Here is a 12,274-nt window from a genome sequence, read left to right on the forward strand (position 1 = left end):
AGCGTTTCTGGAATAGCTTGAACTGGAGAATCCTTGATTTAGTCTTTCAGTCCCTTTGGCAGAAAATTGTAAACATTGACTTGGAGAGTTGAACTTTTGCTTTTACTCATTTCAAGAAACAAAATTTTTGGAAAATAATCCATTTCGGGTACGTTCAAAATGATGACAATAAGCAATGATAGAGTTTATCTAGATCATCATATAGCTATTATTCTATTCTATTCTATTGCGAGGAAGGTGTTTTAACCTTGTAGAATGATCATACGTAAAGTACGAAAAAACTAAAATACTTATATCAGTCCTTAATTGAAGTGTACAAAGTTTTTCCCATCTATGCCGGTTTTATAATGGAGACTAATGTCATAGATAGGATTTGCAGGCTTGATGGGTTTTCAAGACACTTTTCGGTTAAGATCTTCAATGATATTTGAAATTCTTGTAGAAGGTCTTGATAATCATTGCGCAGATGACGGATATAAGGCGAATTCGAATCAACAAAGGACTCCAATATTCGACGTGATGCTGTAATCAAACTATACAATTGCTCAATCAGGCCAGAGCATATTTCTTCTTCTAGTGGTTCTATACCGCACATTTCATGAAGAGATTTACTTAACTTTTTCCCGAGTAAGAGCGCTTCTGTTATTTGTGAATGATTACGTAGAGAGCCATAAATTTCATCCAACTTCTTTAAGTATTCCAAGACATCCTTTATGATTTCTTGTATATTGCTGATGTCATCCTGTATCAAATGATCTAACTGGGTCATAAATTTTTGAAGATCGCTTTGTGTCTTCTCTAAATTCATTAGAGTTTCATTTTGGTCATCTGTATAGGTACTGGAGAAAATCAGGTAATCATCGTAGTTACTTCTTATTTGTTCTAATAATGTTTGTACCATTTTCTGTGAAAGTCCAGATAGATCTCTAATAAGTGAATCAAGCGGAAGGTAATGGAAATTTTTCTGCACTAAAAACTTATCAACATCAAAGTTAGCAACATCGGCCCCATTATTCTCAGACTCACGGTACTTCTCTATTTCTGTTGCGAACAGCTCCTTGGATATTTCTGCAGTTACTGGTAAATCTAGGTCTAGTTCATCATCGTTCATAAAGTCCATTTCGCCCAGAGAGAAATTATGACTTCGACTGTTAACCCTTCTCTTTTGATATATGATGGTATGTTTTTTAAGCTTCGTTTTCTTGTCCTGTTGAAGATTTCATAAAAATGGGACATAGGCCCGACAAAGAATAATTTTGATTTAATTACGGAACCGCCATAAACGCGGTCTTACAGCATGTTGCACCTAAGTTCATATTTGATTATAGAATCACAACAATCGCACAATAACGGATCAGTAATTTTGAGTAAACCAAAATATAATCACAAATATTAAAGATTCTCTGTTTATTTGGAAAATATAGTTACAACGACTCCATGGCCAAGTTGGTTAAGGCGTGCGACTGTTAATCGCAAGATCGTGAGTTCAACCCTCACTGGGGTCGCTTTTTGTCATGTTTAAAAAAATGGAGAATCGAATTAGTAATAATCTCGAGTTTCCTTTTTTCCATAAGACTTTAGCCAAAATGTGATAGAAGACCCTTAAGTAAGAGAGTCATTAAAAATGCTAGGTAACGTATAAACAATGCACATCTATACATATATGGAAGTTTAATAAGGAATAAATAACACGTGCTCATAAAATAATAAAAGAGGAAAACTCGAAGCAAATCAATAAGCTGTTTACCTACCGGCAGGTTTTTCTTGATGAATTGGTGCGACCTTTTCGGATTGAATCATTTCTTCATTCCCGTCCGAGGAACTATTAGTAGCACTGCTGCTGCGTTGAGCTGCCAAATGAGCGTTGTTCACTCGATGATTTACATCAGAACGTTGAGAATCTTCTTCTACGCCCCATAGATAGTAGTCTCTTCTCACCTCCACATAATCGTATGCAAATTCACCTATTTGGTCTTCATCCATACCCACCTCCTCTGCCTCCTCAGATATTCTTAACTTCATACCAGGGATGTACCCAAGCACAAAGCAAATTATCGCCGTTACAGTGGCAGTGTACCCAATCGATGCGGCAATGTAAGCAATTTGTTTATACATTTGCTTATAATTGTGAGTTACCCAGCCACCCTCATGCTCTGTAGTACCATCCATACCGATGACCCAGTCTGCCCCGAAAAGGGCATTGAAAATTAGTCCTATTACGCCTGCGACTCCGTGCTCAGCTAGAATATCCATGGCGTCATCTACTTTGGCGTAATATTTCAACTTCGTTGCAAAGTTACACACAACCCCTGCCACGATGCCTTGAATAAGTGAACCATAAAGGGTTATACAGCCTGAGCTTGGCGTTGCAGCTACTAGTCCAGAAATGATACCGGAACACAGGCCGACTGTCGACCATTTCTTTTCTGATCTGTAATCCAGAAGACACCAGGTCATTCCACCAGTAATTGCGCTGAGGCACGTGTTCATAAATGCATAAACTGACCGCAAGTTTGGAGATAATGATGATGCCGAATTAAATAGCAGCCAGCCAAACCACAGTATGGACGTACCCAAAGTGACCAACGACACATTATGGGGCCTGAAATTTATTAGCAACTTTTCATTTCTTTTACCCAAAAACCAAGAATAAACGAACCCGGAAACAGCGCTTAGGATTTCAATGTTCCCGCCGCCTGCCCAATCTAGGACCCCCCATTGGTATGCCCAACCACCTGGTGACCAAATCCAATACGTCACTGGACAATAGCCAATGGTAGCTAGAATAAAGAGGAAAACCATGTGCGGTAGCAGCCTGCCTCTTTCGGCAGTGGCGCCGGCGATAATACTCAAATTGACACAGGAAAACATCATTTGGAAGGTTGCATACGCGAGCTCAGGATACACATCCTCATCGAACTTCTTCCCGTATACATTTCTAAACCCAAATGAATCCAGATTCCCGATGAATTTATTATTCGGAGCGGACTTGGAAAAGGCCAAAGAGTAACCCCAGAAATACCACTGCAATATACCCACCAAGGTCGCCATTAATACAACCCAAATTAATGCTAATGCAGACTTCCTTCTTGCCAATCCGGAGTACAAGAAGCCCAGTCCAGGTACCATAAAAAATACCAAGGCGGCACCTAAAATCATGAAGGCCACAGTAGGGCCATCGTAAGTCTCTGTCGTTAAAGGCCCTGTAGATCGACTCTCCATGGTTTCCACAATATAAGGACCCGTACTGAAGTTTGTGTTTACTCGAATAATCCTGCGACCACAAGCCTAAATAAGTTACAAGACCACCTATAGAAATAAACTACCTTTTAAGTATCCTATTCTGGAACTGCATTGTTGACTGGTAAGCAGCGGGTGCTATATAAGCCTAGACCATTTTTCCGATTTTTTTTTTTAAAGAAAAACATTTCCGTCATTGCTTTCTCATTTCTTTCTTCTTCTCTTCTGTGCTTACATAGTCATAAGATGTCACACAAGGGTGTCTGTAGCAATGGTGAATCTTATCGTTATCGCAATCTCTACGGTGCCTCGTCCAATAGGAGGGGAACGCGCCCGCAGAGATAAGCAACCAGGGCCTTTTCTTTTACGCTCAGCCTGACAAAGGGAGGGGAGGCGCAAAACAAAGTTCGTGGCAAAGCACAACCGTAGAAGGGCATCGCTATATAGATTTCAAGAATGCCAAAACGCAGTAAAGGTTATATGTATGTCAAAGGGGAAAAGGGGAGTGGGGAAAGAATACGATTACTCATTCTGCTCTTGTGATTCCTTCTTGTGCGTCATAGTGTTTAACAATTGTGAGGAGAAAGCGATTATACCAGATACAAAATTCACCTTTAAGAATAATTTAAGTAGTGTTTTTATAGGCTTAGTACTGTCTTATCTAAAGGAAAACAGTAGGAGATTTTTTTGAGCGCCCGAATAGTGCCGAACACAATTACGGGCGATGGTAGTACTTGTGATATTGTCTTACCTTGCAATCAACACTAGGGGTGTTGCAAGTAGCCGCAGTAACACCTTGGAGAGGTGTATCCTTTTGAGTGAACGCCATTCTTCTCCGTCCTATGTATTGAATAGTATGATTTTCGATTTTTCTGTGCTGACATAAACCGGCTGTACGAAAAAACACGTAATCGAGAACTAGTTATTCAAAAGTTGAACTTTAAAGTGGAGGACCGCTCCAGCACAATCAACCATGCTTGAAAATCCCACGTCTACAAAGATACTTCCCTATAAGTTGTCTAACAGTACCAAAATAATAACTGCCATACCTGATGATTTGATTATATTGCGGAATAATTGCATAAATTCACTGAACTGCTCCTCGTCCAAACTTGACAGGGTCGTTTGTATAGATACCTGGCTGAAATACACCAACGGTTTGTTAACCTACAGATACGAGGTTGATAATGCCGCGGCCCTCATTGAAGAGGAGATAGCGATTGCGTTGATCAACGTGGCCGTATTTTATCAGGACATCGGAATTGAAACTTTGCACAGGGCATATGAATCTTCGCAAGCGTCAAATAACTTATGGACAACAAGCGGGACTTATTTGAAGAGAGGCCTAGGCTTAATCTGCTTTCTCAGGAAGAGCTTTCAAATAAACACGATCAATGATGGCAGGAAGATACAGGTTCTCAACCTCATCAACCAGCTGTCTTTAGAGTTTCAATTGTTGCAACAGCTAGGGATTATCATTTTAGCACTGTCTAAACTGAGGTCAAAAGTTAGCAAGGATGCTGTTGCGGATCTTGAGCCTCAAGAATTGGAAGAGCTGGGCAAGTCCAGTGTCTTTTACGCTAAGCTTTGTATTGGATCATATAATACCGCATCGCAATGCCAAGGTGGTCGTATAGTGGACGTATTGTTCATAAAATATTTACAGAGTTTGACCTATCTCTTCCTATCAATTAACCAATACAATATTGATGAGTGCGGGATTGCCATCGGGATGCTCCAAGAATCGATCAAAAAACTATTAAATATAGTACCCAACTCACAGCTTAAAGAATTGGACATTTTATCCTCAACCGATACTACAAAGAAGAGGGATCTGATAAAGATGTCGTTTAAAAGGAAATTACATGGGTCCACTTTGAAAAATCAACGTATGTTTGAAAAGAAAGTACCATTTTCATCCAAGGCGTGTATGATGCCGTTGCTGAAGTCTTCATTGGATGACTTCATTATCCCACTGACGGTATTACTAAGATACAGATACCAGAGGACCAATGAGAATTATTCGTTCAAACCAGTTGAAACCGACGTTGCAAAATTGAATGAGCTTTTCCCCAGAGGAAGATCATCTGATATTGAAGGTACTGTGTGGAGTTTCCAAGGTGGACACCTTACATTTGAAAACTCGAACGACGCAACCCATAATTGCGGTGATTATTTTTGAGTTGTGATTCAAAAAGGCTATACAAATGTAAAACTTCAATATATATATTTTTAAGATCGTATCTATTATAAATACTGCATAATACCTGATCTCAAATATACACCTGGTACAATAAGGGACCAACTATCTACTAATTAACCCTAATCACTGGTATTAATACCATTATTCGTGCTACCAAATATCATTATATATGTTGGAGTAAGAATCACGTCACTAATGCATGATTCTCGAGGAGGAACTTCTAGCGTTTTATGTATACCTAGTGATAGGGCCTTTAATAAAAATGGAATTCAAAAACTTATCCAATTATTCACCCAATTCTCAAGTCTGACGACTCATATTACTCATATATATAACTACCACACCAAAGTTCAATTAATAGATCTTTAATCGATTGTAGTACTGTCTGAATTGCCCGTATAAAATCTCCATGTTCTGCAATAAGCATAACCACACGTAAACGTATACGAGATGTGCATCAGTATATAATGTAAACACTGAGATTGTTACTATAGCCGCTCAAGTTAACATTAATGACCACCCGTTCCAACAGTTTCATACGAGTTCCAGAGTGTTGGAATGAAATTCTAATATCATCTATTTAGTAGCATATTATCACATGCGGTGTAAGGCGATGACATAAAGATTGAGAAACAGTCATCAAAAGTAATGGAAGCTGAAATGCAGGGATTGATAATGTAATAGGATAATGAATGACAACATATAAAAGAAAAGAAGATAACAGTAATATTATTAATTCCCTTTTGTGGATTCCTATATCCTCGAGGAGAGCTTCTAGTATATTCTATATACCTAATATTATAGCCTTTAGTAACGATGGAATCCCAACAATTATCTAATTATTCATCCAATTCTCAGTCTCAGTCGTACGTTGAGTTGATGTACTTAGGAGTGCGACGTATACTAGCATATGATGGCGGCAAGTTCCACCGAATTGCAATTACAATAGCTCGCGTGGCGTAATGGCAACGCGTCTGACTTCTAATCAGAAGATTATGGGTTCGACCCCCATCGTGAGTGTTTTTTTATCACAGTGACAAATGGCAGGGAGATGAGAATATTTTAGTTTAATAGCCAAGATTACTTTTTCGGGATTCCAATAATACATAATAATAAACATTATAGAAAAATTAGCGTAAGACGTATAAATTTACTAAAAACGGCTACTTTTCTACTTCATAAGCTTCTATTGTTTTTCTTTTATTCCTAGATTCCTTGCTTTTGATAATATTTTAGAAAAAAAAATGAAAAAACATGGTTATAAACCAAAACCACCATTAGAATAAGCCATTGGTTTTATATCTGGGTGCTCAACAGCTTCAAATGTCTCAATTATTAGATTCTCATCATCATTCCTGCCAGCCTGTAAAACACCATTGCCTGGAACGACATGAATAACACCTCCAAGATTACCTTGACTATCACAATAGTTTGGAGCACTAAAAACTGTCATCAAATTACCTTTCTGCTCGAATTGTACACCGCCCATTCTTAGCTCATGAGATCTAAAAATCTTACGCAACTTGTTGTTTTTTAGGAATTTTTCTGTAATGTCGGGCCCAAAAGCATGTCCTAAACCACGCTGGGAAGGACCCATCCCGTTTACTTCTTGCGGATCCGCCCATAAGAGTTCCATAAAGGCACCATCCCTAGGTGGTTGAGCGAATCTATTAATATTCTTGAAATCGGATAAAGTTGCTGAAGCATCACTTGGTAAACCACCATGCATTACGAGGTAATCATTATTGATTAACGTAGCCAATGGCAGACTCTCAAAACTTTGTGAGAACATATTAAATATCCTTTGTGAATATTTGTATTTACATTCATCTTCAAACCCATAGATTTTGTTCATATTATCACTCTCATGATTACCTCTGTTCAAAAAAAAATTCTTTGGATATAGTATTTTCAAACAGTAAAATAGTAATGCCACTTCGCACGACCAGGAACCACGGTCGACAAAATCACCGTTGAATAGGTAGGTGTGCTTGGGACTTACTTTACCAAACTTTCGAAATAGATTCAAAACATCGTAAAATTGGCCATGTGTATCACCACATACTGTTATTTTAACATCAGGGGTAGAGTTATTCTCTAACTCTACCATAGAAGGCTCTTGACGAAATAAGGTATCAGCATGAGAGATAATAGCTGCGACATACTTTTTTGGTAGAAATTTTGCCTTTAGGAAAAGATCGTTAACCATTTTGGAAATAAACCCTTGAGACATATTCTTGATCTTTGCACCTTTAAAGGTATTCTTATCATCATATAACTGTTCGAATTCTAACATTGGACCTTCATAGTTGGCTAAATCTGCATTAGCGTCAAATGAACTCAAGTTCAAAGTTTGACACAAACTGACCCTAGTTTCATTTTCTCCACCTCCAATAGCTTTTCTGAATCTTTCTTCTCTAATAAACCTATCACATGTAAGCAATGCCTTAGTAGCAGCCGGGTCGTTAGGCTTCGCCTTTAAAAGCACATTCAAATCTTTCTTAGCCTTCTTAAATTCTAACAGAGCCATACAAGATAACGCACGTCTATGATAAGCTTTGATATTTTTAGGATCCAATTTAATGGCTTCATCACAATCATTCAAAGCGCTTTGAAAGTTATCTACCTTAAAGTGAGCAAATGCTCTGTTTGAAAAATAAATAGACTGTGTAGGATCTAAATCGATTGCCTCTGTATATTTTTCAATGGCCTTTAAAAAATGCTTTTCTTTTACAAAAACATTTCCTTCATTCTTCCTTTCAAGTGCCTTGGCACGGTCTGCTGCTGTGGAGGTTGACATATTCGAGATGTTCGATGATATTAAGGCGAGCAATATTTCTTATCTTTAAAATCTTTAAGCTTCAGCATCCAGCTCTACAAGCTGTTTTCACCAATTTTCTTACCTCATCTGTGAAATTTTTCAGTTTCCCGCCGTCGTTTTTTTACTGGTTAGCGTTTTAACGGAAAAAGAAACACGTAGATTCAAAAATCAAAGGAACGCTCTCATTAAGAAGTGGGAAGGGACTCACTTATGAGAACAGGAATTGTGTTTGATAATTGCGTCAAACAAAATGTCAAGTCGCCAAGAAAAGTATCAAGTAACTGCCTAAAAAGAATATTCAAAATGATAGAGGGTGACTGCGTAATATGCTACACTATGGTAGTGCTCTTGGATTTATCGAGATGTAGAGTTCTATGGTAGATAAAACAAAAGATGGCGGGTGTAGAAAAAAAGAGATCTATATTCACGCTGCTGAATAAACACCAGCTGACCCACTAACTAATGCTAGTTCTATTGCTGAAATACTATCACATATACTGTCAAAAATGACATAAATTATGAGGCCAGTAGTATTATATCAAAGCCGTCATCAATTCAATGGTGCTGAAACACCAAGAATTAACAATGTAATAGGTAATAGACCACGGCTATAAGACGAAAGAAGAAGTTAACATCATGTTTTATAGCGTTAACTACAGTTTTTGAGATTCCTATATCTTCGAGGAGAAATTATAGTATATATATTACTTTTTTTCAAAATTAAATCCTTATACTTACTCCGAGAGCACATATTTATCACACATAATGGGCTTCGTCACTTATAATTTGCCTTGTGCAATATCTGATCTAATTGATATAGTGTCGTAAATTTAAACGCAAACCGAGAAAGGTGGAAAAACTGATATACGGAAGGGTCCTTGAGAAGCTTTTTAATTATACAGATAGTCTCTATATTACTCATAAACTTTCATCAATTACAGGTCTCTTGGCCCAGTTGGTTAAGGCACCGTGCTAATAACGCGGGGATCAGCGGTTCGATCCCGCTAGAGACCATTTTTGCTTTTTATCCAGATCCCGGTAAAACCAATGATTACCACTCATGTAGTCAACCAGTCCTTTAACGCCATTACTGTCCTGCCTGTCTAATCAGAGTGCTTTAGCAGAGAAGTTTAACGGTTCCCACGTACAAAGCGATTAATATTATGCGTAAAACAACGCAATTGAAGTTCGGAAACGTTCGTAAGGCTAATTTCTTATAACTAAAACAAGAACAAAGTGAGCTACTAGCTTATTCTTAGTTGGAACTCATGACTCCTCCCATCAAGGTGGGGCCTGGTTATTAGTAAAGAAACCATTCGAAAGGCTCCGTATCTACTAAGAGGGGGATATATCGAACCGCGAAACCATGAGAGAACAACTCACGTTGGGTGCAACCGCCCCAATTCTGCTCTCTGCATAACTGGACCTTGTGTATTGGATTCATTCTTCTGGTTTGACAATCGTTCTACGATTACAAAGTCGTACCTCTGTAACAATGGACCCTGCATAAATGGTCTACATGTTCTATATACTCGTAAACATTTATTTACATATGGGTGCCGCACGGCGTGGGTTTTTTGCAAATTTTCTTGCTACATTGACTCACGACAAGATTTCTTCAGAAAAAGTTGGTGAAGCCTCATCCAGCTTCTCTGTCTTCTTGGAAAATTATGGCTTTGAATCGCATATTTTGAAGAGTTTGCCACTTGCCTGGTTTCATTACATTAACGTAACCTCCCTATACTTTTTGCTTTCCAGTCAAGCTACTAAAGCACGAATACTTACTATAATCTAAACATGTGTGGTATCTTTGCAGCCTTCAAGCATGAAGACATTCATGACTTCAAACCAAAAGCTCTACAACTATCCAAGAAAATCAGACACCGTGGCCCAGATTGGTCAGGTAATGCCGTTATGAATTCGACCATCTTCGTTCATGAGAGGTTGGCTATTGTTGGTTTAGACTCTGGTGCCCAACCAATCACTTCAGCTGACGGTGAATATATGCTTGGTGTTAATGGTGAGATCTACAACCACATCCAACTAAGAGAGATGTGCCCTGGTTACAAGTTTCAAACTTTTAGTGACTGTGAACCCATCATACCATTATATTTGGAACATGACATCGACGCTCCAAAATATTTGGACGGTATGTTTGCATTTTGTCTATATGATTCCAAGAAAGACCGTATCGTTGCTGCAAGAGACCCTATCGGTGTTGTTACCTTATACATGGGGCGTTCTTCTCAGTCTCCAGAGACCGTTTACTTTGCCTCTGAATTAAAATGTTTAACCGACGTTTGTGACAGTATCATTTCATTCCCCCCTGGTCATGTCTACGATTCTGAAACCGACAAGATTACTCGTTACTTCACTCCAGACTGGTTGGATGAAAAGCGTATTCCATCTACCCCAGTTGATTACCATGCCATTAGACATAGTTTAGAAAAGGCCGTTAGAAAGAGATTAATGGCTGAAGTTCCATACGGTGTTCTTCTATCTGGTGGGCTGGACTCTTCTTTGATTGCTGCGATTGCTGCTCGTGAAACGGAGAAGGCCAATACTGATGCTAACGAAGACACCAATGTTGACGAAAAGCAACTTGCAGGTATTGATGACCAAGGCCATCTACACACGTCTGGTTGGTCGCGCTTGCATTCGTTTGCGATTGGTCTACCAAATGCACCTGATTTACAAGCGGCTAGAAAAGTCGCCAAATTCATTGGTTCTATCCATCATGAACACACTTTTACATTACAAGAGGGTTTGGATGCTTTGGACGACGTGATCTACCATTTGGAAACTTACGACGTTACTACCATCAGAGCTTCCACACCAATGTTCTTACTCTCTCGTAAGATTAAGGCTCAAGGTGTCAAAATGGTTCTTTCCGGTGAAGGCTCAGACGAAATATTTGGTGGTTATCTATACTTCGCACAAGCTCCTTCTGCGGCCGAATTTCACACCGAATCTGTGCAACGTGTTAAAAACTTACATTTGGCTGATTGTTTGAGGGCTAACAAATCCACCATGGCTTGGGGCCTAGAGGCCCGCGTTCCCTTCTTGGACAAAGACTTTTTGCAGCTATGTATGAATATTGATCCAAATGAAAAGATGATCAAACCAAAAGAAGGCCGTATCGAAAAATATATTTTAAGAAAGGCATTCGACACCACAGATGAACCAGATGTTAAGCCATACCTACCGGAAGAAATCTTATGGAGACAAAAGGAACAATTTTCCGACGGTGTTGGCTACTCATGGATTGACGGCCTAAGAGACACTGCTGAAAGAGTCATTTCAGACACCATGTTTGCCAATCCAAAGGCTGACTGGGGCGATGATATTCCAACTACTAAAGAGGCTTACTGGTACAGGCTGAAGTTTGACGCTTGGTTTCCTCAAAAGACCGCCGCCGACACCGTCATGAGATGGGTGCCCAAGGCCGATTGGGGTTGTGCCGAGGATCCTTCAGGTAGATACGCCAAAATACATGAAAAACACGTCAGTGCTTAATATGAGTCCAATTGAACTCTTATAATTGATGAGTAAACCAGTAATTGCGATGATATGAACGGATATATTAGTCTATATATAGTAAAGTTTTTAATATGCTGACCCCTTGGGCTTCCTTACCTATGGGATTCGTCAGTCCATATATAACCTTTCGGTACGTATTACGTTGAATATCACTGGCGATTGATTAGTTAATCTCTTATCTCCCTTCTTTTTCTCCTATCTATCAATCTATCCATATGTTGCAAACTGAAAATTCCCTAGGAAGTTCGCGCTATCAAAGCTCTTTTTTCCTACGTATCGGTCCCTGAGTGGATCTCAAAAAATGAGTGGAACTATGACTATATATAACAGTCACAGTTAATTCATATCAGTCTCTTTTCTTTGAAGTAATTTCGAATTGTGGCTCTAGCAAGCAACCTAAGCAAACCATCCCTTTTTAAATAATATTTTGCATTTTTTTTTTTTTTTTTTTTGTTTTTCATCTCACAGCC

At 38.8% G+C, this 12,274-nt stretch overlaps 5 protein-coding genes and 3 non-coding genes across 8 annotated transcripts; 5 read left to right on the top strand and 3 right to left on the bottom strand.

Annotated features, from left to right (window-relative positions):
- Positions 1-331: 331 nt before the first annotated feature.
- COG2 (Golgi transport complex subunit COG2) lies at positions 332-1,120 on the bottom strand (the record flags this gene model as incomplete). Its single annotated transcript, XM_033910569.1, has 1 exon — positions 332-1,120. The coding sequence occupies one exon, from the start codon at positions 1,118-1,120 to the stop codon at positions 332-334; it is 789 nt and encodes a 262-aa protein (XP_033766460.1).
- Positions 1,121-1,431: 311 nt separating this feature from the next.
- Positions 1,432-1,505, top strand: SPAR_Gtrna23N. The gene has a single exon. It is a non-coding gene; the product is annotated as a tRNA-Asn (tRNA).
- Positions 1,506-1,743: 238 nt separating this feature from the next.
- MEP1 (ammonium permease MEP1) lies at positions 1,744-3,222 on the bottom strand (the record flags this gene model as incomplete). The annotated part of the gene is made up of 1 exon (XM_033910570.1): positions 1,744-3,222. One exon carries the CDS (start codon positions 3,220-3,222, stop codon positions 1,744-1,746), a length of 1,479 nt encoding a protein of 492 aa, XP_033766461.1.
- A 991-nt stretch (positions 3,223-4,213) lies between these two features.
- Positions 4,214-5,422, top strand: SPAR_G03400 (uncharacterized protein; the record flags this gene model as incomplete). The annotated part of the gene is made up of 1 exon (XM_033910571.1): positions 4,214-5,422. One exon carries the CDS (start codon positions 4,214-4,216, stop codon positions 5,420-5,422), a length of 1,209 nt encoding a protein of 402 aa, XP_033766462.1.
- A 969-nt stretch (positions 5,423-6,391) lies between these two features.
- On the top strand, positions 6,392-6,463 carry SPAR_Gtrna24R. Its single transcript has one exon. It is a non-coding gene; the product is annotated as a tRNA-Arg (tRNA).
- A 238-nt stretch (positions 6,464-6,701) lies between these two features.
- PPT1 (protein serine/threonine phosphatase) lies at positions 6,702-8,243 on the bottom strand (the record flags this gene model as incomplete). The annotated part of the gene is made up of 1 exon (XM_033910572.1): positions 6,702-8,243. The coding sequence occupies one exon, from the start codon at positions 8,241-8,243 to the stop codon at positions 6,702-6,704; it is 1,542 nt and encodes a 513-aa protein (XP_033766463.1).
- Positions 8,244-9,204: 961 nt separating this feature from the next.
- On the top strand, positions 9,205-9,278 carry SPAR_Gtrna25I. Its single transcript has one exon. It is a non-coding gene; the product is annotated as a tRNA-Ile (tRNA).
- A 783-nt stretch (positions 9,279-10,061) lies between these two features.
- Positions 10,062-11,780, top strand: ASN2 (asparagine synthase (glutamine-hydrolyzing) 2; the record flags this gene model as incomplete). The annotated part of the gene is made up of 1 exon (XM_033910573.1): positions 10,062-11,780. The coding sequence occupies one exon, from the start codon at positions 10,062-10,064 to the stop codon at positions 11,778-11,780; it is 1,719 nt and encodes a 572-aa protein (XP_033766464.1).
- Between the last annotated feature and the right edge of the window lie 494 nt (positions 11,781-12,274).

Source organism: Saccharomyces paradoxus, chromosome VII, assembly GCF_002079055.1.
Source record: "Saccharomyces paradoxus chromosome VII, complete sequence".
In the NCBI taxonomy this organism is placed as follows: domain Eukaryota; kingdom Fungi; phylum Ascomycota; class Saccharomycetes; order Saccharomycetales; family Saccharomycetaceae; genus Saccharomyces; species Saccharomyces paradoxus.